Raw genomic sequence first — 25,083 nt, 5'->3', positions numbered from 1 at the left:
TCATTTAAAAATTATACTTTCTTCCAAATCATAGGAAAAATATTTTTATTAATAGTTCTTACTTGAAAGTGTTTCATGGTGAGAGGTACATTGATGCCTCCAAAAGTTTACTGTAGATCTCTTTCTATTTTGAAGTGTATTCAATCTTTCTGCAAGTCCTCCCCTAGAGATAGTAGAAAGCTTTTCAAATTCTCAAAATTCACTGATTTTATCCAAGGTTTTGTTAAATAAATACAACACAAAATTTCTAGAGTTCTTACCCTAGCATCAGAAGAATATTGTAAGACTAGTATGTGAATAGATTTATACAGAGTGTGTGTAATAAATTATACATTTAGTATAGGCAGTTTCCTGGAATAAAAGCCAGAACAATTTTAAAATGACAAGAATACACTTTGGGTCAGAATAACTTTCCACCTGAAGAGTGTAATTTCAGTCAAGACAACTGTACTTTTGACCATTGCCCTACAGCATATTACTGGAAGACAAGTGACCACTGGTAAGGAATGTGTCCCAAAATACTCCTTGTGCATACTTGATCTCATGATTCATTTCATAAGCTAGGTCAAGTGTGCACTTTCTGTAGTCTGAAAATTGACCATAGCTGAAAAAGTTCAGTATTTGTAGAGGGAACGGCCTACAAAACAATTTTATTAAAAGCAATCCTGAAACTCAGTTATTTGCAAAAAATATTCAAAACTCTCAAAGCTAAGAACAAGAATTGTTCTTGGTAAAGTTGCCTCTCAGTCAGCTGCATGATAGAATAATTTAATAATTCACTTCTTAAACATCAATTTTCAGATGCTACCCTATTCTGAATTACATCTGTGAAGAAAAATCTGTATTGAAGCCACATTAAAGGTTTTTGTTTGATAGTCATATATTTACATTGATAGTGCATACCTTGTATTATAAGTTCTAAAGTATTTTTGGGCTGTAATACATATTTTTATTAAGACAAGCTTTCAAGTTTATGCTCCAACTACCAGTGCAAAAGAAGATGAGATTGTTGATTTCTATGATTAAGTTCAGTTTGAAATCAACATACAAGTAAGATGTGCTGCTCTTGATTGGAGACTGGAATGCCGAAGTTGAAAACATTAGAGAGGAAAATGTAGTTGGATTGTATGGCTTAAGCAACTGAAATGAGCAGGAGACCAACTTATCAATTTCTGCCACTGCAATCATTTCTTCATAGCTCAAATTGTCTTCAAACAAAAAAACGAGGCCTACATACTTAGACATCACCAGATGGTGTATATATAAATCAAATTGACTACAATGTTGCTAAAAAGAGGTGGAGGAACTCAATTATAGCTTCAAAGAAATGCCTCGGTATAGACACAGGAACAGGTCACAAACACCTCCCATGCAAGCTCCAAGTTAAGCTAAAGACAAAGAAGAAAGTCAGTTGATTTTCACAAATGATGGGGAATATATATGCACCAATTTCAAAGACAACATCAAGATTCACTTTGAAATCTCAAGCTTTATTGATAGAGAACCCGAGGAGTTATGGGATGAACCTAAAGAATTCATAAAGAATGAATGTGGAATGAAAATGCCAAAAATAATGACAGAGAAGAAAGCAAACTGGATATGAGAAGTATGGAAATTGCCAAAAAGAGAAGAGAAGCTAAAGCTAAAAAAGACAAACATCTCATAAAGGAACTTAACAAAAGAGTTTCAGAGATCTGTTAGAAGAGGCAAGCAGTACTACAACATGTGTAAAGACACTGAAGATGGAAACTGATATGGAAAGGTAAGACAGCTTTGCTGAATGTCCGAAATTCCAGTACCAATTATAGTCATAAGTCAAAGACTATCTGTATTATTGTTTGGGGGACAAAAATACTAGACATCTCATGGTTGGAATATAGCATTGAATAAGCAAAACATTTGATTTTTTTTTAATTGCCTGGGTGCATTTGAACCCATATGTCAGCTGAGGGTTAATAGACACAAAAGGTAAACATATACAGAAAGATTTACTTAGGGAAAAATTACACACCTTTTATAGCTTGGAATGGAAAGTAAGACTTATGATTAAAAGACTTATATATTAAAAACTGAAAAGATAAGAATGAAGGGTTCCCATGAATCCTTATATGGATTACTTTTACCCTCATAGTTGGGTCATTTAATCCTCTCATACAATGTTATTACAACTCCGATTCCATAGCAGAAATTGTATGCCTTAAATTGCCTGGTATGGAAACACTGGAAATTCCTGTAAATGCATAAATATTTCAGATGCATAACAAATTTTATATAGGTCTAGATATGCCATGAGCCATTGGGTCATCCTTTCAGAGATATTTTCTTAACAAAACAGAGAAAAAGAATGACAGGCCCGAAAAAAGAAGAAAAAAAAACCCAATGTGAATGTGAGCAATTTCCAACTTCCTGAGAGCTTCCCCACTGACTTTGCTTGGGGAGATTGGCAGGGAGCATTGGAAATCACAATCACCATTTCAGCTAATCAGCTAATAGAAGGTTACAAACAACTGAGCAGGAGTTTTTATCAGTTTCTGAAAAATATGAAAAAAGTTAACCAGCAACAAAACATGATAAAAATTGAAATGGCCAATGCCATCTTTTTAAAGTTTCAAAATATAACTCTAAAATTGATTTTGCTGTTACAAGTGATGCATACCTCAGCAATTTTCTTTTTTTTGCAGAATCTTCTGGAGTCTTCAAACTTTTTTCTATTCTTTTCTTAGGAGTTTGTAGAAGAGTCTGAGCAGATTTTAGCCAGTCAGTGGCTGTTCTTCCTGGGTCTGTTTCAAACCTTACTCCAAAACACAACTGGAACTTTTTAGGAAACTCTAAATTAGTAGCTTCTGTTTCTACATTGCTTCCTTCAAAATTGTCATCATCTGATGAATATTCTGAAATCTGTGGAGAAATCTTTAAGACAGAAAAAAACATCGATTTAAAGAAGATGAATGAATTAGTATAACACTAACTGATAAAGATTTATAACCATGGAAATATATAATTCATCACCATATTTCCAGAATGTGAGGACTCAAAGTGACCTATGTAGCTATATTTTATTCATTTGTTAAAGGAAATAAAGTCTACCTTTTTGGTTCAAAAATGACATGCTAAAAAAAAATAAAAAACATATTTGTATTATGTAGCATAAGCAACACCCAAAATACAGTAGCTAAGCAATGAGAATCATTACCAAAGAAAAATAACAGAAACAGACCTTATCCTGAACAACTGAACCTACATAGTTTAGGAACAGCCCAGCAGCCTACTATAACTAAGTACAGGTAGTCCTCAATTTACAACAGTTCCTTTAGTGACTGTTCGAAGTTACAACGGAAATGAAAAAAGTGACTTATGATTGTTTTTCATATTTATGACCATTGCAGCATCCTCATTGTTACATGATCAAAATTCAGTTGCTTGGCAACTGACTCATGTTTATGAGGGTTGCAGTGTCCCCAGGTCATGTGATCATATTTGTGACCTTCTGACAAGCAAAGTCAATGGGGAAGCCAGATTCATTTAACCACCATGTTATTAATTTAATCATGCCAGTGATTCACTCAACAGTTGTGGCAAAAAAGGTTACAAAATGGGGCAAACCTCTTTTAACAACTGTCTCATTTAACAAAAGAAATTTTGGGCTCAAGGACTATCCACTTTGCTGAATTGCAATCATTGTAGCTAGCAAGGTTGCTACTGTGGAAGGCTAACTTATTATAAATGACCAACTAAAACTCCACAGGACTTTCCAGCCATCCTTAAAGACTGAACTTGGAACATGACATCCATTATTATACTCCAGTCATTTCCAGTAATTATAAGCTTACTGGAAAACTTAATTATTTGAATGGTAACTGACAAAAATGGTTTTGTCAAGAGCCTTTGTCAGATAAGTCTCTTAACTTTTAAACCAAGGAATATTTACATTTTTGGTGCCATAACAAAAAAGGTTATTTTGTGTGATGATCGTATTTGGAAGTTATGGAAAGTGAAAATGAGCACAGTAGATGGGGAAATTTATACAGGAAAATATGATTTTTTTTATAATAGGCATTAAGAAACGGAGTAATTGTCAACATGGCTGGTATAATAAAAAAAATATCCATTTAAATGTGCTTCTTAGTTAATTTAGATAATCTTACATCTGAAAACATTTCTAGTAGTATTTAAAGCAACTGTACCTTTAAAAAGACCTTCAAAAAAGGTCCTGTGTAAATTTCATTACACAATCCAATCAAAATGGATTACTAAAACCTTTGTGACTATGACAAGATGAACTGAAGTTGAACACCTAAATGTGCTCCTGTATGCTTAGACTACAAATGTCCTGTTTTCAAGGAAGAATAATTCCATCAAGAAAATCTATGTCATGTTGATTGGCTTCCTGTTTAAAAAAATCCTCCATGCTTTTAGCTCATCCTTGGAAAGCAATTGACAGACTTTATACAAATTGTACTATTTCAAAACATTTCATTTTTAGTGCAAATAATAATAGTAAAAAATTACAAATTACAAATTATCAACATTGCTTGTAGAAATCAAGGTACATATATTATTGCAATGGGTCTTCCTCATCAATATGTAAGAAATAAAAATTTGTTTGGAAATTGAAAAATGAAAGAGGAACAAATGAGTTTTGGAATAAAAAAAACAGTTATCAATTTCTTTTCACCTAAGTTTAATATATACACTGAAGCAAGTTCTACTCCTATTTCAGAGCAGTAGATCAGTAAAAATTTCTACAAAATCTTCTGTGTGGGCTTATCAAGCAGGAGTGCCTTTTGCTCAACAATCTTATTATTACATAGATTACCCAAGTGAGACTTCCTTCCAAGAACTTGATTCTAGCTAGATGCAAACTTCCCTTTGATAAAATGATTTCCTTTTCATTTGCACCTTATCATTCCAAGATCACGCTGACAGCTTTTCCTGCCCATTTACTCTTCCTCTGATTAAGTTAATACCCAAATTGGCTGCCATGAATGAAATGCTAGATATGCTAATGAAATTAGAAAGCAGAAACTAGATCTATGGACCACTGAAAGATTAGAAATGATAACAAAGAGATGTTTCTAAGGTGGCTGCAATTAGCAACCTGGAACAGGATTAGAGCTGACAAAACTTCAGGTTTCATGGAATCTCCTAATTATCTACGGACTCCTAATTATTTACACCAGTAAAATAATTATTTAGATATGAGTTTCTCTGCAGGCCTACAACTCCAACTTTGAACTTAACACAAGGTCTCTTTCAGCTATTAACCTTAACATTCTATCATTATTCTATCAACCAGGCATTTGGCAAGACAGAATATAACCCTTTGCTTCATCGTGGGTGACATCTTTTATTGTTAGCTTTTATGTTTTGTTGAATTTATTGTGATTTTTTTGTCTGGATTGTTGTGAGTCACCAAGTCATTTAACAGAAAGCAGCACACAGGTTTAATTATTGCAGTTCATTGTACAGTCAGCCAGATATTCAGGTGGGATTTAACATTTTTATCCACCTATTAAGTCCTTCCCAAGGACCTGGGATAGGCAGATGATGATGATGATGATGATAATGGTGATAATTTTGTGAATATACATTCATTGTATAGTGTCATAGATTATGTGAATTATACAAATTATGTCTTTAAACCAGTAAAATTTGAAAGTAGATATTCAAATTTCTCAACTCAAAAATTCCAAATATGCTTAATATTAGGCAAGACAACCATTAAATGGCAACAAAGAAAGAGCGAAAATTGTACTTCCTTCCACTAAATTGTGGTATCCATTCTTAATATTCCATACATAAATGTTCTTAAAATAAATTTCACTAACATGATATCCTGTAACATTTTAGGACCATTAGGTTCATGTGTTAATTAACACAGTTAATTAAACTGGATATGGAATTATGGCAGCTGCAGGCCAACATTTCTGGACAGCACCCATGCATAATGTTCTGCACAGGTGTTAAGAATATCTCAAGAAGCAGTGTATCAAGTTAAAAAAATTAGCAATAGCATTAGCACTCAGACTTATATACCATTCCATAGGGTTTTACTCTCTGAGTGATTTACAAAGGTCAGCATGTTTTTCCCAACAATGTGCTGTTCAATACGGTGTTCATTTTACTGACCACGGAAAGATGGAAGGCTGAATCAACTTTCAGCCAGTCAAGACTGAACTCCTGGCCTTGGACAGAGTTAGCCTGCAATTCTGCATTCTAACCACTGCGCCACTATGACTCATGTTACATTTATTCATAAGTGTAATAATACCTCTTTCTTTAGCATGAAAAGTCAGTTCAGAAGAAGGGAAATTAGGAACACAGAAATAAATGGAACAATATTTTTCTATCCATAATTTCAAATTCGCTTTTAATAATTCCCTTTCAAAGTTATTATTCATATCCAAAGCCATTAGATGAATATTATATGTGCAATTCAGCCCTTTGGCATAATTATTTAAAGAAAACTTTATCTAAAATTTTGCAGCCACCAATTTGGACATACAATTATTTTAATAAGCAGAAGATATGACTGTTACAAGCCAGTGTCCTGGGGAATGGAAATTGGAGGCTACTTTTATACAACATGCTAAAGCACAAAACAGTTACCATATTTTAAGCTACTACGTTGTGGAAGCCAGTTTCTGTGGTTAGCATACTTCACGTTATGTAAACTCAATTAACTGGGTTTCCATGATTAGAGACCTGAAGGAACAACTTAGGGACAGATTATCATTGAGAAAATGTAGTCATTAGGAATTAAGGATAACCCTGCTAGATTAGGTCAAGGACTGCCTTAGTCCAGCCTACTTGTTTCTCACACTGGTCAAAAATGTGCCTTGAGGATGCTTGTAAGAAAGAGACAGAGAAATACTATTTTCCCAACCCTAATCCCCTGCAACTATTATTTGGCAGTATTCTACCCTTGTGTCCAGTCACTATTTTTCCAAGCTAAAAAACCCAAATATTCTAGCTCTTTCCTACAGAAAAGAGTGCTAAACCCTTTGGAAATGCCATAAATATATAAATAACTAATAATCAACAAACATTTTTAGCAGAGATTTATAGCCAAAAAGACACACACACACACCCCAAAAAAAGTTTCTGCTGGACTGTTCTGGACTATAACTTCCTTTAGCAATGGTCTCTTTATGCTGCATTGTCTATTGATTACATGTAGTAAGTGGCATACATCCTTGAAAACCTTCCTCATTTGTTTCATTAATACACATATAGAAATAACAGTGTTAACCTTTGGCATTTACCTGTACAGGTAAATTAATGCTGTTCCCAATTTTATTTCCAAATGACAAATATTATCATGAGGTAATCTGATATTTCAAACAAAATGTACATCAGAAATTTGTTTAGCTTCACACATCTTTCTTGAAAGTAATATCAAGTTCCTGCCATGCTCCAAAAAATTTGAAATGACTTTTCTTCGCATGAAAGCACATGAAGTGAATGAGGCATGGTGATTCAACTTGCTTGCCTTTTCAATAATATGTTCTGCTGTTGATTCTTAAATTCCTAATTAAATATGCCAGGGTTCTTCTAAATTAAAGAATAGGGGAAAGAAGATAACCTTATGACATGGGTTTTAAATAATTATTCCACATTAATTCCCCTATTTATTTCTGTAGTTTGCCAACACTGGGCTCTTTTTATTATCTTTCTTTACAACCAGACTCTCTAATATACTCCACTTGCTATAAAAAAACAACTCTACCTTTAATATTCTACAGTAATCTTTCACCACCTAAGCACCCACCTGTGGACTATACTTCAACACCCAGAATTCCCAGCTAATATTGCTATTCTTGTGAGAACTGGGAGTGGCAGTCCGTAGATCTAGAGGCTGCTCAGGTTGGGCAAGGCTTCAGTACAGTTTATTTCCTCATTTTTTCAATAGTTTCTATTCTATTCTTAGAAACTATTCAAACTTTTTTTCTTTCAACCTCAAATTCATTCTGCAGAAATAACTTGTTTTGCTTTACTTAGTCATTTGGGCAGTCTCTTCTATTTACATACTAGTGTTTTTAATGACAATTTTTTCACATTTAATTTGAATATAAAATATTTTGTGTCTGGTATCATTACTGTTTATGCAGGAATTACTGCTTAAACAGACAGAAAAGGGTCTACACATATTTGTACAGTGCTCATAAGGTTTATGATCCTTTCAGGTTCTTATCCTCACCTTCAAACTGGACAATCCTTCCCAATTATTTAGTTTGACCTTTTCTATTGATTTATGGTTCCCAGAAAAAATAGAAAACTAATTCAAAAACCATACAAAATCATACAAAGAGTATAGCAAAAATTCTATGAAAATCTGTTATCAGGCATGCTTCATGCTACCTGCCAAGCAGCCTTGGGTAGCCTGCTGGCTTTTTTAAAAGCTCAATAAACTCACTGCCACCCTGAAATAAATGCTGCTGAGCACCTCCAGGCCTCCCTGCCATTGCTAGTTCTGATGCTACTGCCTTTCTACCGTGTTTCTCATAAAATAAGGCCAGGTCTTTTTTTTTTTTTTTTTTTTTTTTGAGCCCTGAAAAAACGGCTAGGACGTCTTTTCGGGGGTGACTTAATTTCCTCCCCCCCACACACCTCAACCTAGAGTGCCCCATGTGCAGTCACCTCTCCACGAGGCCACTTTTATCAGCTGATGGAAGCTCCCCGAAGGTAGAGTCACCAGCCGCTTCTATCAGCTGGTAGAAGTGGCCTCATGGAGAGTTGAGTGCGCATGGGCCGCTCTAGGTGGGGGTGCACATGGGAGGAAATCTATCGGCCAGTAGAAGCAGCCTCGGGCAAGCACCCACACGCACCCCCCTCGCCACGAAGCCGTTTCTATCGGCCAATGGAAGCTCCCCAAAGGCAGAGTCACCAGCTGCTTCTATCGGCTGGTAGAAGCGGGTTCGTGGCGAAGGGAGTGTGTGTGGGGCACTCGCCCTGAGGCTGCTTCTACTGGCCGATAGAAGCGGCTGGTGTCTCTGTCTTCAGGGAGCTTTCATCAGCCAATAGAAATGGCTTTGTGGCGAGGGGAGTGCGTGTGGGTGTTCGCCCCAAGGCCGCTTCTACAGGCTGATAGAAGCAGCTGGTGACTCTGCCTTTGGGGAGCTTCCATCGGCTGATAGAAATGGCTTCGTGGTGAGGGGAGTGCACATGGGCGCTCGCCCCGAGGCCGCTTCTACCGGCCGATAGAAGCAGCTGGTGACTCTGCCTTCGGGGAGCTTCTATTGGCCAATGTTCTATCAGTAGTAGATTGGGGTATTCTACGTGCAGGGCGCTCCTAAAGGCAAGTTTTCTCCCCCCGTTCCCCCCATTTCTCTTCACGTGTAGTTTTAACGAACAATGTGAGAAATGGGCGTTGGTACCTACCTGACACGCCCTTTCTCGTCGAGCTGCGTAGAGCATCCAGAGTGGGAGGTGCTCCAGTCTTCACTCTTACAGGCTGAGCTATAATTGAGGAACGCTCCACCTCCTCCACGTGACTCCACCGTAGCGTTCCCCAGTTTTACGAAGACGAGAAGACAACAACAATCCTCTCATCCTAACTATTATACATTTGTCAACTATAAACTATTTGATTCATTGGCCGAAACAGGATTCCCCCACCAGACGGACTAATTAGGGTGGGGCTGGATGCTCTACGCAGCTCGACGAGAAAGGGTGTGTCAGGTAGGTACCAACGCCCATTCTCCATAGAGCTGCTGCGAGCATCCAGAGTGGGACATACCAAAGCATGGCCTGTCCTACGGGAGGGACTCCGTCTGGTCCGGAATGTCCTATGGTTCTCTCGCCACCTGTTGAAGGACTCGTCTGCCAAAGGACGCTTCTGCTAAAGCATAAACATCGATCTTATAGTGGCGTATAAAGTGAGATGGAGACGCCCAGGTGGCCGCTCAACAGATATCATGAATCGAGGCCTGAGTAGCCCAGGCTGCCGAGGTAGCTGCACTCCTTGTAGAATGAGCAGTTATCCCTTTAGGAACAGGAAGGGACTGGGATAAATAGGCCTTGGATATGGTAGCTCTGATCCAACGGCCAACAGTAGACGGGGATACTTTGCAGCCCATTGTCTTTGGTTGAAATGACAGGAACAATGACTCTGACTTCCTGATAGAATGCGTGCGATGGATGTAAATACGAAGTGCCCGTCGGACATCGAGCGAATGCCACTGCCTTTCCCTTTCTCGAGAAGGTCTGGGGCAAAAATTAGGAAGAACCAATTCCTGTGATCTGTGAAAGGCCAAGTTGATCTTAGGCAGGAATGACGGGTCTGGTCGCAGAACCACTCGATCAGTGTGGAAAACACATAAATCCTTTCTAACGGACAGAGCTGCTATTTCAGATATCCGCCGAGCAGACGTGATTGCTACCAGAAACACCACTTTGAACGTGAGGAACTGAAGTGGCGCCTCCCTGAGAGGCTCAAAGGGAGGTTTAGTCAATGCCATAAGAACCTTATTAAGATCCCAAGTCGGGTATCTGTGAACTACTGGCGGGTGCAAATTGGTGGCACCTCTAAGGAATGATCGAATGCGAGGGTGGTGTGAAAGCGAGTCAGAGGAGATACCAGAGACAACGGTTGATAAGGCTGCCACTTGCCTTCTCAAGGTGTTGGGGGAGAGACCCCTGTCCAGCCCATCTTGTAGGAAGGCCAGAATTTGTGCAATTGACGGGGAGAGCGGATTGATAAGCGACTTGTGGCACCATTTACAAAAAAGGTTCCAGGTTGCATTATATATGCGAGTGGTTGAAGGCCGTCTCGCTGCCAGAATGGTATTGATGACCTGCATGGACAGGCCTTCGTTTCTTAGACGCTCCCGCTCAACCTCCAAACGGCTAACTGAAGCCACTGCGGATCTGGGTGCTGAAGAGGTCCCTGGGACAGCGAGACCTTGTCTGGCGGAATCCTCCAAGGAGGGGCCACTGACAGGTTGCGAAGATCCGCAAACCACGGTCTCCTGGGCCAATATGGAGCCACCAGGAGAACTTCCGCCCTCTCAAGGATCAACTTTTGGATCACCTTGGGAATCAACGGAAGGGGGGGGAATGCGTATAGGAGCCCTAAGGGCCAGGGGCAACGTAGGGCGTCATGGTTCTCTGCCCCCTTGGTGGGGTATCGAGAGAAGAATCTCGGTGTTTGGGCGTTGTCCGGTGACGCAAATAGGTCCACCAGTGGCAGACCGAATATCGCTGAGGCCTCCTTGAACAGGGAGGGGTGCAGGCGCCATTCCGACTGGTCTAAAGTGGCCCTGCTCAACCAGTCTGCCTGGACATTTGAGACCCCCGAGATGTGTTCTGCCCTGATAGATAAGAGGTTGGCCTCTGCCCAACGACAGAGCCGCTCGGCCTCCTTCATGAGGCGGATGGAATGAGTGCCCCCTTGACGGTTGATGTGAGCCTTGGTCGTAGTGTTGTCCGTCAGGACCAGAACATGGCGCCTTCGCACCTGAGGGAGGAAGGAGCGTAAGGCCAGGTATACTGCGTGGAGCTCCAGCCAGTTGATGCTGCAGCGCCGCTCGGTTGCTGACCAAGTTCCCTGCGCTGAAAGTGACTGAGTGTGGGCCCCCCATCCGGATAGGCTGACGTCTGTTGTGAGAGTAACCCTTTGGGGCTCCTTGAAAAGATGTCCCTTGTTGGTAGCGGGTCTGGTCCACCAGAGGAGGGAGGCGAGGACCTTTGGAGGAACCTTCACCACGGTTCTTGAATTGCTCCTTCCGGAACGCTGATAAGGTAGCAGGAACCACTGCAGAGATCTGAAGTGTAGCCGAGCCCAGGGAACAATGGATATGCATGAAATCAATTTGCCAAGTAATTTAGATAAATCCAGTAATGAGGCTTTCCTTGCCTGTCTAATGACCTTGATCGATTTCTGGATGCTGCCAAACCTTTCGGAGGAGAGGAAAACCTTCCCTTCAACTGAGTCAATCACTGCCCCTAAATGAGCTATTCAGGTGGAGGGGGTAAGCTGACTCTTTTCCCAGTTAATGAGCAGACCATGGGCCTGAAGCACCGAGAGGGTGACCTTTGTGTCCTCCTCGGATTGGCGCTGGGTGGGGGAGAGGATGAGGATATCATCCAGATAGCAGTGAATGCGGATGGGGAAATGTCTGAGGTGAGCCGCCAGAGCTGCCAGCACCTTAGTAAAGGTCCTTGGAGCCAAGGCTAGACCAAAGGGAAGGGCCACGTACTGAAAATGCTGGCCATTGTAGCAAAATCTCAGGTATCTAAAAAATGAAGGATGAATGAGAATGTGAAGGTATGCCTCTGAAAGGTCAATGGAAGTGAGCCAGTCTCCTTTCCTGGTGCCCTGCAAAATGGACTGAAGTGTATGCATTTTGAATTTATGACAGACAATGAAACAGTTGAGCCTCTTTAAATCTAGAATGGGTCTCCAACCTCCGGAGTGTTTAGGAACTAGAAAGAGGTAGGAGTAGAACCTTTGTCCTCGCTGCAAGGGTGGCATGGGCTGTATAGCCCTGATATCAAAGAGGTGTTTGATAGCGGCTTCTATGAGAGTACGTTTGGAACGGTCTTTGGAAAGGGGAGAAGCTATGAAATGATGTGGAGGGGAGAACAAAACTGAAGGGAGAGGCCAAATTTGACGGTGTCCCTAACCCATGAATCAGAAGTGGATGATGCCCATTGGTCGGCAAAGTATTTAAGGCGACCGCCAATGGGATAAGCGACTGAAGACCTATCTGGGGCGCCGAGATGCCTTACTCCCTGCTCCCCAGAAGGGTCTCCTGTAGCTGGTCCCCCTCCTGTTCCTGTCCCCGGAGTCGCCCCGGTCCTGATAGACCGGCCGAAATGGCGGGGACCTCTGAAATCTGGGGGTGAAAGGTGTTTGAAAGGAGGTCCAAAAGGAGCCCCTTCGAAAGGGCTGGGACGATCTGGACTCTTGCCTATGAAAAAGAGAAGGGAGGAATTTCTTTTTATTCCGACTCTCCATCAACAATGGTTCCAGGGCCAGACCAAATAATTTGCCTCCCGAGATGGGGGCGGAGGCCAATTTAGCTTTATTTTTAATGTCGGCCTGCCAATGTTTAAGCCAAAGCAGGTGCCGGGAGGAAAATTTCACAGAATGAAAAGTGGCGTCGGCCGCAAATTCCGCTGCGGCCATTAACTTGGCAATGTCCTGATGGGCCCTGGTGTTAGATGGGGGGACATGCTGTTTCAACTGTCGAAGCCATCTGATGGAAGATCGGGTGAAAAAGGATGCAGCCGTGGCAGATCGAATGGCCCAGGCATCAGATTGGTGCGCCCGTCGTAGCGCCATCTCGGCCCGCTTGTCCTCTGGCTTCAGCGCTTCCAGAGCATCAGTGGGATTAGAGGATGATGCGAGGCGCACTATGGGGTCATCCACCTCGGGCGTGTCTAGCATGGCAGCGAATTCCGTATCGAGGTTAAAAAACCTCTTGTCTTGGCTGGAAGGAGCGGGAGGGGGCCCTGATGAGGCCAACTGCCTCGCTACTAAGTCGGAGAAAATTGGTGGCATAGGAATGACCTCGGTCTCAACGACTGGTTGCTTGAAAATAGAATCCTCTGGGTCCCCAGAGGATGCTGGAGGGGGTTCAGAATGTGGCTGAGAATATTCTTCGCCTTAAATAGCAAAGACTTGAACAAATGAGGCTTGAACAGGCCTACCAAAGCGGGTTGGTCGGGAGATATGCCCTCGTCCTCTGACATCTCTCCTTCCATTGGTTCTACTTCGGAAAGGGGTTCAGGGTAGTGAAGAGACCCCCTATCTGACCCTTCCTCGTCCCTGAAGGGTTCAAAGCCCACCTCCTCCTCCTCCTCCTCTTCCTCCCCTTCTGGGTAGGGGAGCTCCCTTTGGGAAGATACCTGACCATAATGAGATTCCGGTCTGGGGAGGGATCTTCCGGAGACGGATTCGACTTCAGGTGCCCTTGTTTGAGAACCTGGTCTGGACAACTGTTGGATACCTTCCGTGATCCCTTGGCGGATGGCCAGCTGCATCCATTCTCTAACACTGTCTGGGATGATGTCTGTGGATGGGCCCTCTGGGCGTAAGCCTGCAGCGGTCGGTGTGAATATCGCTTCAGGTCGAGTGGCTTGGAGGCTCCGGGCGGGTGAACTGCGCCTGGAGAGAGAAGGTTGTTCTGGCAAAGGAAGAGGTTGAGTAGAGGTAGAGGGGGGGGGGGCTGGTGTTACAGACTGAGAGTCCCTAGAGCGTTTGTCAAACTCCCTCTCCAAAGCCTTGTGGCGCCTTAAGGCATCCCTTTGAGAGGCTTTGGATGAATCCTTGGTCCGTTCGCGCAAATGGTGCGTCTTTGACTTAGCCTTCAAAGAAGGTCCCCTGGGATTGTCTTCTGCTATAATAAAGAGCCTGTACAGAGCAATATTATATACAGAGGCGGTTGGCACGCCTAGGAGTTCGGCCTATAATGTGGGCCGGATATCCTATCGTTGGGCCGCGTCCCCCTTTTGGTAAAAAAAAATTTTTTTTGGTTGTATCGTAATATATATGACTAATTGAAATTTATTTTATTTTATTTTATTATATTATTTTTTTTTTATTGTATTAACATAAGGCCAATAAGGGGGCCTAACTAAACTGCAGAGTAATAAAAAGGAATATCCAAAAGCCAATAGACCGAATGAACGCTGAGGCCAGATAACAACAAAAAGCAGAAAAAGGAAAAATAGGAAAAATGGAAAAAAACAGGAAAAACAGGAAAAATTAGGCCTCCTGAGGCAGCCTCCCAAGCAAAAATGGGAAGTAGGTGCCTCTCCTTCGCCTCTGAGTGGGCTGCGGAACAAACCAACAGATAAATTAACAGGGCAACAGGGCACAGAGCCACAATACCCCTTCAAAAATGAAAGTCCAAACAGGCCTGCCAGTCCTGTTATAGGCCTCCCGAATCGTCGCAGCAAACTGTAAGGCTAAACAAAATGGCGGCCGGCCACAAAGCGCGCCCAAAATGGCCGCCGGAACCAGCGTGAGGCTCAGAGAAGGAAAGCCCCTCAACAACAACAAAAACTGCCGAAATGCAGGCAGAATGAGGGGCCGAAGAGAAGAGAGCTCGCCCTCCCTCTATTGCGTTCGTGGGGGGAAGGCACAACGGAACGCTATTAAGCGTGCAAATACGAGCCGCTGCTAAGGCAGAACAGCTTAAAAACGGCAGGCACCAGAGTGGGGGGAGTGGGGGGGCGAAAGGCTCTAAAACCCCCAATCTCCCCCCTGAGGGGCGAAAAAAACACCCCCTCCGCTATTCCAAGACCAGCCAAATGCGCAGGGACCAAGGAAATAAAGGAAAGATCAAACCTGATGTATATAGATACAGAATCCTAAATCGGCCAAGGAGAAAACTGCTAGAGCTGCCTGTCTCTGCGAGGCTGAGCTAAAACTGGGGAACGCTACGGTGGAGTCACGTGGAGGAGGTGGAGCATTCCTCAATTATAGCTCAGCCTGTAAGAGTGAAGACTGGAGCACCTCCCACTCTGGATGCTGGCAGCAGCTCTATGGAGAATGGCGGGGAAACACATGGATTAAATAGGCCTAAATTTTGGGGGCAGAGCTTAATTTCACCTCATGCCTAGAAATCATGCTGGGCCTTCCTATTGGTGGAGGCCGTATTGTTGGAGAAACAGGGTAGCTAGCAGCCACTGAACAAGCTAATCAGTGTGCCAGGTATTGCTTTGCAGCCTGCAATTATTTTTAATTGACCATTTAAAAAATAAAGATAAATGTAGCATTTCCCCTCTACAAGTTCTGTAGGCTTACTTTTTACTGTTATTAGATACAGTAACAGAATCTTGAAAGCCTGACAAGAATTTTTCCTCTATCCCTTATGCCAAAGTAGAGCCATCTTGAGTTTTTAATATTTCCTCTTTTTCAGGACTACTGCTTTTTCTGAAAACTCTCTATTAATGTTTTATTCATTCATTTTCCATTTCCATAGCAGATCAACATTTCTTCACAAATAATCTTCTACAATATAAAATCCCAGCAAATTATTCATTCATATTATCAATATGGTCCCGGAATACCTCATAGACCGGTATTTCATGCTGTTTTCCGATTTGTGTTATAAAATATTTTTTCTCATTAAATGCTTTAAAGGAAAAACCTTCTCTCCAAATTTTAACATTTGAAGTGGGGCTTCAAGGTATGATTTATTTGTAATAGAAGTTGTTACAAACCACCTGGTGTCCAATTTAGTTTTATTCTATTCTTTCATTAGATGGGCATCTACAAACATAATTCAATATGACAATGTTATTCCTTATCATTCCTTTGATAGTATTATACTATGGGCAAAACTGAGGTTTTGTATTACAGATAATAAATGAAACAATTTATCATATGCTAAAATATGCTTGATGGATTTGTCTTCAGATTTGAGATTAGATTTCAATATATAATTTGATCATGGGGCAATAATGTTTAAAAATAAACTGACCAGTATTGAGATTGACTAAATAAATTTTAAATTTTACACTAATTCTAATGCTATTTTATTTTCCCAGGCACTTGGATTAGACAAGTAGATGAGCACTGTGACTATTGGTGAGTGGGGTCATTGTTTATCCATAGGCTCTGCAGTGTTATGTCTGGTGAGTTTGCCTTTTAATCCTATAAACTTACTTGCATGAGATAGGTGGCTGTATAAATTAATTAAATTAAATCAAATTAAATTAAAGAACACATTAGCTGGATAACATCAAATCTGATGCAAAGCTGAACATGCAACAATTGAAAAAAGCTGTGTTTGGCAGGGTAATATGGAGAGCACTTGCCTATAAAGTCACCAACATGAATAAACAAACAACAGATTTGATAATTTCACTAAACCATATATCGCTGATATGAACAATTATTGCATATGTTAATAGTTGCAAGAATTCTATATGCTTTTTACTGAAGAAAAAATCCTCTGATTCCTTACGAATGGGTAACAAAATTATGAGAATATGTTTCAAAACCTCTTTCTCTGTTCATGTTTCCTACAAAAAGAGAAGCAACCCTTTCATCTTATGGGGAGCAAAACCTTAATATATATGCTTGGAGATAACTCTTCTCTTATTGGCAGCAAACAAAGCCAAAAAAAAAAAATGGTGTATTTTTCCCAGACCTGCCAGCCAAACCATGATATCTTGGGATCTCTCAGAAAGGTGGAACAAAATAAGAGGAATTGAACATGCCTGGGAAAATCTTATAGTATGCAACACAAGGAGAATTGAGATCACACCCAACTTCTCACTTTTAACTATATGTACAGTTACAGGTAATACCTATTTTCTTCAAAGAATAAAACCATGTAAAAGCAACAGTCAAAATGTTAATGATAAAATCCAGGCATGGGTAGATTTCACCATGAAAAACAACTAAATATAAAACTGATAAAACACTAGTTTCTCATTTTTCCCAGAGTGGGAAATTCAAAGCAAAATTCATTAACCCTCCTAAGCAATTTTGACCTTTTATACTGTATATACAGTGCTGTCATTCATCCCACACAGAAATTTGTTTCTTAGATTACATGTCAGATGTTTTTTCTCACATTCAGAATCATCAAAATAAGTATTATGTTAAGTACAGAACTATCTCTTTCCATTAAATTTAACACTGGAATATTTATTATAAACTTAGCTCTTCCTGAAAAAGTAGAAAACTGTCTCAAATCAGTCCAATAGTTAAGTATTTTATATCTAATGCAATCAATACACAGATAATATAAACACTGGAGCTATCTGCTGCATGTGAGCAACTAAATTATTTTAAAGGGCAACAAACAGTTAAAGAGGCCACAAAAATATTGTACAGTAATTATTCATGATTACAGTTGATCACAAAAACTGTGACTGGATAATAGAAAACTGTCTTTCCCAACATAATGTTTTTACTAACTTTATTTAAATATTATACAGGCTGACTTCAACCTGTGCAACAGATTGCCCATCATCTTCCATTAGCACAATACAAATTTACTTTGGAGATATCCTCAACCTTCAGCAAAAGCTTTGGCACCATTAGCATGACTAATGGTGGGAAATTAGAATCCTGCATTTTTTTTTATAGAATATTACTCTAGCTCAGAGGTCTCCAAACTTGGCAACTTCTCCAGCTGGCTGGAGAATTCTGGGAGTTGAAGTCCACAAGTCTTAAAGTTGCCAAGTTTGGAGACCCCTGCTCTAGCTGATGAATTTTGCTGCATACCAGCACACATATTCAGATGACAGATAACAGATAATCAGAGTTGGAAGGGACCTTGTAAGTCATCTAGTCCAACCCCCCGCCCAAGCGGGAGACCCTATACCATTTCTAACAAATGGCAGTCCAATCTCTTCTTGAAAATCTCAAGTGATGGCGCTCCCACAACTTCCAAGGGTAAGCTGTTCCATTGGTTGATTGTTCTCACTGTCAGAAAGTTTCTCCTTATTTCCAGGTTAAATTAAATCTCTCCTTGTTCAGTTTCCATCCATTATTCTTTCTCTAGCCTACAGGGGCTTTAGAAAATAGATTGACCCCTTCCTCCCTGTAGCAGCCGCTCAAATATTGGAAAACTGCTATCATGTCTCCCCTGGTCCTTCTCTTCACCAGACTAGCCAAGACCAGTTCCTGCAACTGTTCATTGTATGTTTTAGCCTCCAGTTCCCTAATCATCCTGATTGCTCTTTTCTGTACTTTTTCTAGAGTCTCAACATCTTTTTTATAATGTGGTGAAGAAAACTGGATGCAGTACTCTAGGTGTGGTCTTACTAAGGCTTTATAAAGTGGTATTAGTACTTCCCTTGATCTTGATTGTATCTCTCTGTTAATACAACTTAGGATTGCATTAGCTTTTTTGGTGGCTGCTGCACACTGCTGGCTCATATTTAGCTGGTTGTCCACTAAGACTCTAAGATCTCTCTCACAGTTACTGCTATTGAGCCTGGTTTCACTCAGTCTATATGTGTACTTTTGGTTTTTCTTGACCAAGTGTAGGACTTTACTTTTCTCTACATTGAATTTTATTTTGTTAGATGCGGCCCAGTGTTCTAGATTCATCTGGATCTTGAGCCTATCTTCTTGGGTGTTAGCTATTCCTGCCAGCTTAGTATCATCTGCAAATTTGGTAAGTTCCCCTTCTATTCCCTCATCTAAGTCATTAATGAAGATATTGAAGAGTACTGGGCCTAAGACGGAACCTTGTGGCACCCCACTGCTTACTTCCCTCCATGTAGACTTAGACCCATTAAGGACTACTTGTTGAGTACAGTTTGTCAGCCAGTTGCGAGTCCATCTGGTGGTGGTGCTATCTATTCCACTTTTTTCTAGTTTACTAAGAAGTAGGTTGTGGTCTACTTTGTTGAATGCCTTGCTGAAATCTAAATATATAATGTCCACAGTATTTTACTGGTCTACTAATTTAGTCACTGTGTTGAAGAATGAAATAAGATTGGTTCGGCATGATCTGTTCTTAACAAACCCGTGCTGACTGCTAGTTTTTACTTTACTTGTTTCTAGATGTTGGCAGATCTGTTATTTTATTATCTTTTCCAGTATCTTTCCAGGTATTGATGTTAGGCTGATTGGTCTATAGTTTCCTGGGTCTGTTTTCCCCCCCTTTTTTGAAGATGGAAAACCACATCAGCTCTTTTCCAGTCCTCTGGTAGTTCTCCAGTGCTCCAGGATTTTTGAAAGATATAGTGCAGTGGTTCTGAGATGACCTCTGCCAGCTCCTTTAAAACTCTGGTATGTAATCCATCAGGCCCCAGTGATTTGTTTTCATCAAGATCAGTTGAGATTCAGGATTACAGCTTCAGTTATATTATGTATCTCATGTTATGTTTGATATAAGGTAATGAACTACATTATAATTCACCCACGCCATCAGTTAACTCTGCTTTACTTAAAGTCAGGTCCATTGCACTGCTACTAGAGAATGTTTACTCTCATAAACTGCATCTTTAAATTTGTAGTTAGCCAAACTCAATGGCAGGAAGCTTCAGTGTTCCATTTTATCAGTTATGAACAAAATGTTTTTGTTCATTCCAATGTTACTATGTATTAATTCTATAGCATAGATAGTAGAGAAAATTAATCTTAATGCAGTAGCACATAAATCAGATTAAAGATCATCAGATTAAATTTGTATTTAAGACACCACCCCATTTCTTCCAAATTGTGTTTACTGATCTTTGAGATGTGGTTAGAATTTTAATGATATAATGCATTATCACAAAAAGGGTATCTGAATGCCTTACCACATGAGGACAAGTTAATTATCTCTATATGAATGCAGCCACCATTATAATTTCTTTAAATGTTTTTAGTTTTAAGTTAGTGTGGTTTTGCTAAGAGTACGTGTTGATGAGATTTCACCAAAACACTATTTTGAATAGAAATCAGTACAAATGTTTGGGAATAAAATCAAAAGAAAATATAAAACATTTTTTCTTGAAGTAATGAAAACTGTAAAGAAAGTTTATTTTTCCATTTTCCAGGATATTTTTCAGAATAAAAGTACCAAAATCACCTACTAGAAAACAACCATGTAATACAGAATGAAGTCCTCTGTTTATCATTTTACAATAAATTTGTACAAAATATTTTCAAATTCTTATCAAATTTATGCCAGGAAAATCACTTAAAGTAAATTAAGCACACAGAATGTAGGCTAGATTTCTAAGTTATAAGAAAGTGCCAGTACACTAACCAACTATTAGCAACAATTTGATTTTTGATCTTTCAAATGTCCAAAATAATTCATATACATTATTATAAGCTTATTAATAATGCTTTAAATATATTTTAATTTTGAACTCCATACTGCAGATTGCATTGTTTTGGGAGTTTGCCTGGACCAAACTGGAGAAGTGGCAAAATTCTGATGTGCAAATCAGTATTTAAGCTACTATACTCCTCCAGCTCTTACCTACTAGCTCAGTGGAATGTCTTAGAAACCCAAGTACTGTAGATGTTCTCCAAGAGTAGAGGGAATGACAATTTTACCGTGTTTCTCCAACAATACGCCCCCCCAATAGGAAGACCCAGCATGTTTTCTAGGCATAAAATGAAATTAAGCCTCTCCCCCCAAATCTAGGCCTAGTTTAAAACATGCGAAATTGGGGAGGGGAAGGTGGGGGGGAACTTGCCATTAGGAGTGCCCCGCGGGCAGCTATGCCTCACCATCAGCCTCTCCTAACACCATGATGGAGCACGGAGGGCTCCCTTACCCCTCCCTTACCTGGGTCAGCAGGTGGGCAGTGTCGGCGTGAATGTCCGGCAGCGTTTCAGCCGCTTCTCAGGCCTCCGTAGCTTCCACGGTTCCCACCAGTGCTGGCACCTCTCTCACCAGCGCTGTCTCCAACAACAGCGGCTGAGTCGCTCCCGCTTTTCCCCCGTCCCCGTAGCAACAGGAAAAGAAACATTTTGAGGTACCTGGGAGTGCCGTGCACTGCGTTTTGGTTTAATCCCGAGCGGCTGGGTGGGCGTGAGAAGAGCCGAGAGAGCGTCTCTGCTGCTACCCTTGGTGCTCCAGCCTTGGGCTCTGTAAGTTTGCAAAAGTCCCGGTGCGCAGTCCGTTCCTGCATTCCAAGCGCCCATGGAAGCATTTCAGCTGCTTCTCGGGTGGGGGAGCCACCCCCGTAACTTCCACGGTTCCTGCCGCTGCTGCCGCTGTTGTTGGAGATGGTGCTGGTGAGAGAGGGACAGCTGCAGCTCAGCCTGGGCACTTGGAATGCAGGAACGGGCTGCGCACCAGGACTTTTTCAAACTTGCAGAGCCTGAGGCTGGAGCACCAAGGGTAGCAGCAGCAGAGACGCTCGCTTGGCTCTTCTCACGCCCACCCAGCCGCTCGGGATTAAACCAGAACGCAGCGCACGACGCTCCCACGTACCTCAAAATCTTTTTTTCCTGTTGTTACGGGGACGGGGGGAAAGCGGAAGCAACTCAGACGCTGTTGTTGGAGATGGCACTGGTGCGCAAGGGGAAGAAATTAATTCACCCCCGAAAAGACATCCTAGCCGTTTTTTCGGGGCTCAAAAAAAAAATAAGGCCCAGCCTTATTTTGTGAGAAACACAGTATGAAGGAAGGTTATAATAAACTATACTTCAAATCTAAATATTTTGAAGGTAGCAGCAGGAATCCATATATACAGCACACATAGTTTTTGACTTATACCACAATTGGTACCAGAATTTTGCTCACTAAGCAATTCAGTGATTAAATGAGTCATCATGTGACCAGACCCAATCTTACGACAGTTCTTAAACAAATCATGTAGTCCTCAAGTGAATCACAAAGTTGCTGAATGACTGTAGCTTCCTCAGTTGACTTTGCTTGTCAGAAACCAATTAGGAAGGTTGCAAAACATGATCATGTGACCACAAAGCACTTCAAGTGTCACAAATGCAAGGCAGTTGCCAAGCACCTGAATTGCAATCACGTGATCACAGAGGTGCTGTGAGGGTCATAACTTTGAGGATAGGTTGTAAGTCACTTTTACCAAGGCAGCTGTAATTTGGAATCCTCATTAAACAATGGTTCTAACTGAGAACAAAAACATAAAATATTGATGTAAGGCATCCAGAAAGTATCCATGATCTCTCCAATTGATTTATTAGAAACAGATCTGGCATGTCAAAAGCAATTTCCCAAGTGAAAGTTTTTCCCCACGTTACACAGAATCCACGTTCTCTCCTCCCTTCTCTCCTCCCACTTCTACACTTCATAAATCACGAGAACCAATTAACTGCAACTGGAAATTCTTAATACGACATACAGAATAACCTTGAACTTTTCAAGTTCTCTAACTCTCTAAAAAAATGTGGCAGCTGAATTTCAAAGCTGACAACTGAAACTTAAAAACAATGATCTTGCTCAGCACATATTATTTTGGCCACTTTTCAATTATTTTGAACTAAGAGATGTAAAGGTATAAAATATTGCATGTAAATTATAACTGATATAATGTCCAGTTTAATAAAAAGAGGAGGAAAAAGATCTGCAAATTATACTGTAAACAAAGCAACTTAAAAAAATCAAGATTTTTTCTTTTTTAAAATTGCTAAGATTAATTTTAATTGATTAATAAAATGTTATATGTATTTCTTACTAGTTTGTGTAGTATATAACAAATTAATAATGTTGATTAAAAATCTTTGAGCCTTTCTAAACAATAAACTCTAATTCAAATATTACCATAATAACCAAAACATATTGATACTCCACTGATGAAAATCAGATGTAGATTTCTCCTTCCAATGCTGTATAATTTATTTAGCCAATCCTTCAGACCTGGACAATCCAAATTTATGTCTTGATTTCAAATAGTGGGAATGCAGCCAAGATGTATGTATTATACATATTTTTAATGAAAAGTGATCAGTCCAGAGCAATAACCTTGTTCACTTTTGATCTTTGCAACTGAGCCATTTGTCTAAAATGTTTGTAAACTGTGAAGCCCAACACTAAACATATACTAGCTTGGGGCAACTGTTTGAAACACTGTGAAAGGATATAATTTGAATAAGTAATACTGAATAGAAATACAGGCTGCCCCCTCAATGCTGCTTCTTCAAAATAAAATATTTATTTACAGTACCACTTCAAATTGTTAGTTCAAGAAGATGCTTATGTACAGATAAATTCTACCTCCTCTTATAAACATCCAAAATCTTAAAGCAAAAAACTTTAATATTTTACTTTCCAGGAAAAAAAATAGAATTTAAAGTCCTTGAGAAGATTATTTCATGTTGTAACAATATTTAGTTTATTCTATTTTTTGAAATATACTGTTAATAGATAGAAAATGAGAAATTGGTATTAGAAAAGAAAAAGGAAATAGATCCTTCTAAGACTTAAATAAATTATAATCTCCAAACCTGATAATATATTTTATGAAGCAAAACAGTTTTTACAAGTTAAACTTAATCAGCCCAATTGTAAATTGTTCCAGCCTGCCTCTGCTAAAACAAGTTTTTTAATACCCAGATAAAAAATAAAGGCTTTATTTGAACAAAAGGGTTGGACCCTTTAGTCTAAAGCAGGGGTCTTCAACCTTGGCAACTTTAAGACTTCTGGACTTCAACTCTCAGAATTCCTCAGCCAGCTGGGAGTTTAAGTCCACAAGTCTTAAAGTTGCCAAGGTTGGGGACCCCGGTCTAAAGTGTCTCCTATTATATTTGTCTCCACTACGTAAGAATATATAATCTTAATCCTTTTACTATACAAAAATGAAATAAGGTAAACATTAAAAATCTTCAAATGATTTAATAATTTTAGAAGTGGCAGCATGGCAGCTAGACTTCCCCTAGTAGCAACTAGCCAACTCTGAATTAATAAAATACTCTGTAAAATTTCACTGCTATTTTTTATCTGTAAAAGGTTGAAACAGCAGAAGTCTTACCACCATCCCAAACAAGAGGCTAGATTCCCAACATGTATACAATAAAAAATGAGTTAAAGTACTACCTATAAAATGCATAGCCTTCTACCTAAAATGTCTACAAACTATGTGTTGGAATCCAAAGTTGACAAAGTTGTCCTTGACTTATACCCATAATTAAGTCCAAAATTTCTGTTGCTAAGTGAGACATTTGTTAAGTGAGTTTTACTCCATTTTACAGCCTTTTTTTGCTCACTGTTGTTAAGTGAACCATTGCCATTGTTAAGGTTGTCAAGTGAATGTGGCTTTTCAATTGACTTTGCTTATCAGAAGGTCACAAAAGATAATCACATGACCCTAGGACCAGGGGTGGGATTCAAATTTTTGAACCGGTTCTGTGGGCGTGGCTTAGTTGGTGGGTGTGGCTTGGTGGTCATGTTATTGGCTGGGCGTGGCCAACTCAATATCACTCACATCGAAGCATGCAACTCCCCGCCTGGCCTTTCATGACTGTGGGGATGCTGCAACAGTTGTATGTGTGAAAAATGGTCATAAGTCATTTTTTTCAGTGCCATTGTAACTTTGAATGGTCACTCGACACAAGCAAAGTACCAGCAAAGGAGGAAAAAAAAATTCCTGAGAAGTTCCTGAGACAGAAGTCCACTCCTGCCAAGAATGTAATAAGGGTTAACAGAGAGGCAGTTTCTGTAAGCAACACCAGAATGTTTCCTTCCT

At 40.2% G+C, this 25,083-nt stretch overlaps 1 protein-coding gene across 3 annotated transcripts in view; it reads right to left on the bottom strand.

The window, feature by feature from the left end:
* SPIDR (scaffold protein involved in DNA repair) overlaps window positions 1-25,083 on the bottom strand; it is a 204,410-nt gene that overhangs the window by 118,073 nt on the left and 61,254 nt on the right. For all 3 annotated transcript variants that reach the window (XR_015748893.1, XM_087961705.1, XM_087961704.1), the window contains exons 6-7: window positions 2,657-2,910; window positions 63-163 (exon numbers count right to left, since the gene is read on the bottom strand). Coding sequence is in view for 2 of the 3 variants with exons in the window: in XM_087961705.1 (XP_087817831.1) it covers window positions 63-163; window positions 2,657-2,910 (355 nt within the window). In the remaining variant the exon portion in view is untranslated. The remainder of the gene's footprint in view (window positions 1-62; window positions 164-2,656; window positions 2,911-25,083) is intronic.

The sequence above is a fragment of the Notechis scutatus genome, chromosome 3 (assembly GCF_049901735.1).
Source record: "Notechis scutatus isolate UNSWTSFEM ecotype Mainland chromosome 3, rNotScu1.2, whole genome shotgun sequence".
NCBI lineage: Eukaryota > Metazoa > Chordata > Lepidosauria > Squamata > Elapidae > Notechis > Notechis scutatus.
This window is presented reverse-complemented; position numbering and strand designations above follow the sequence as displayed.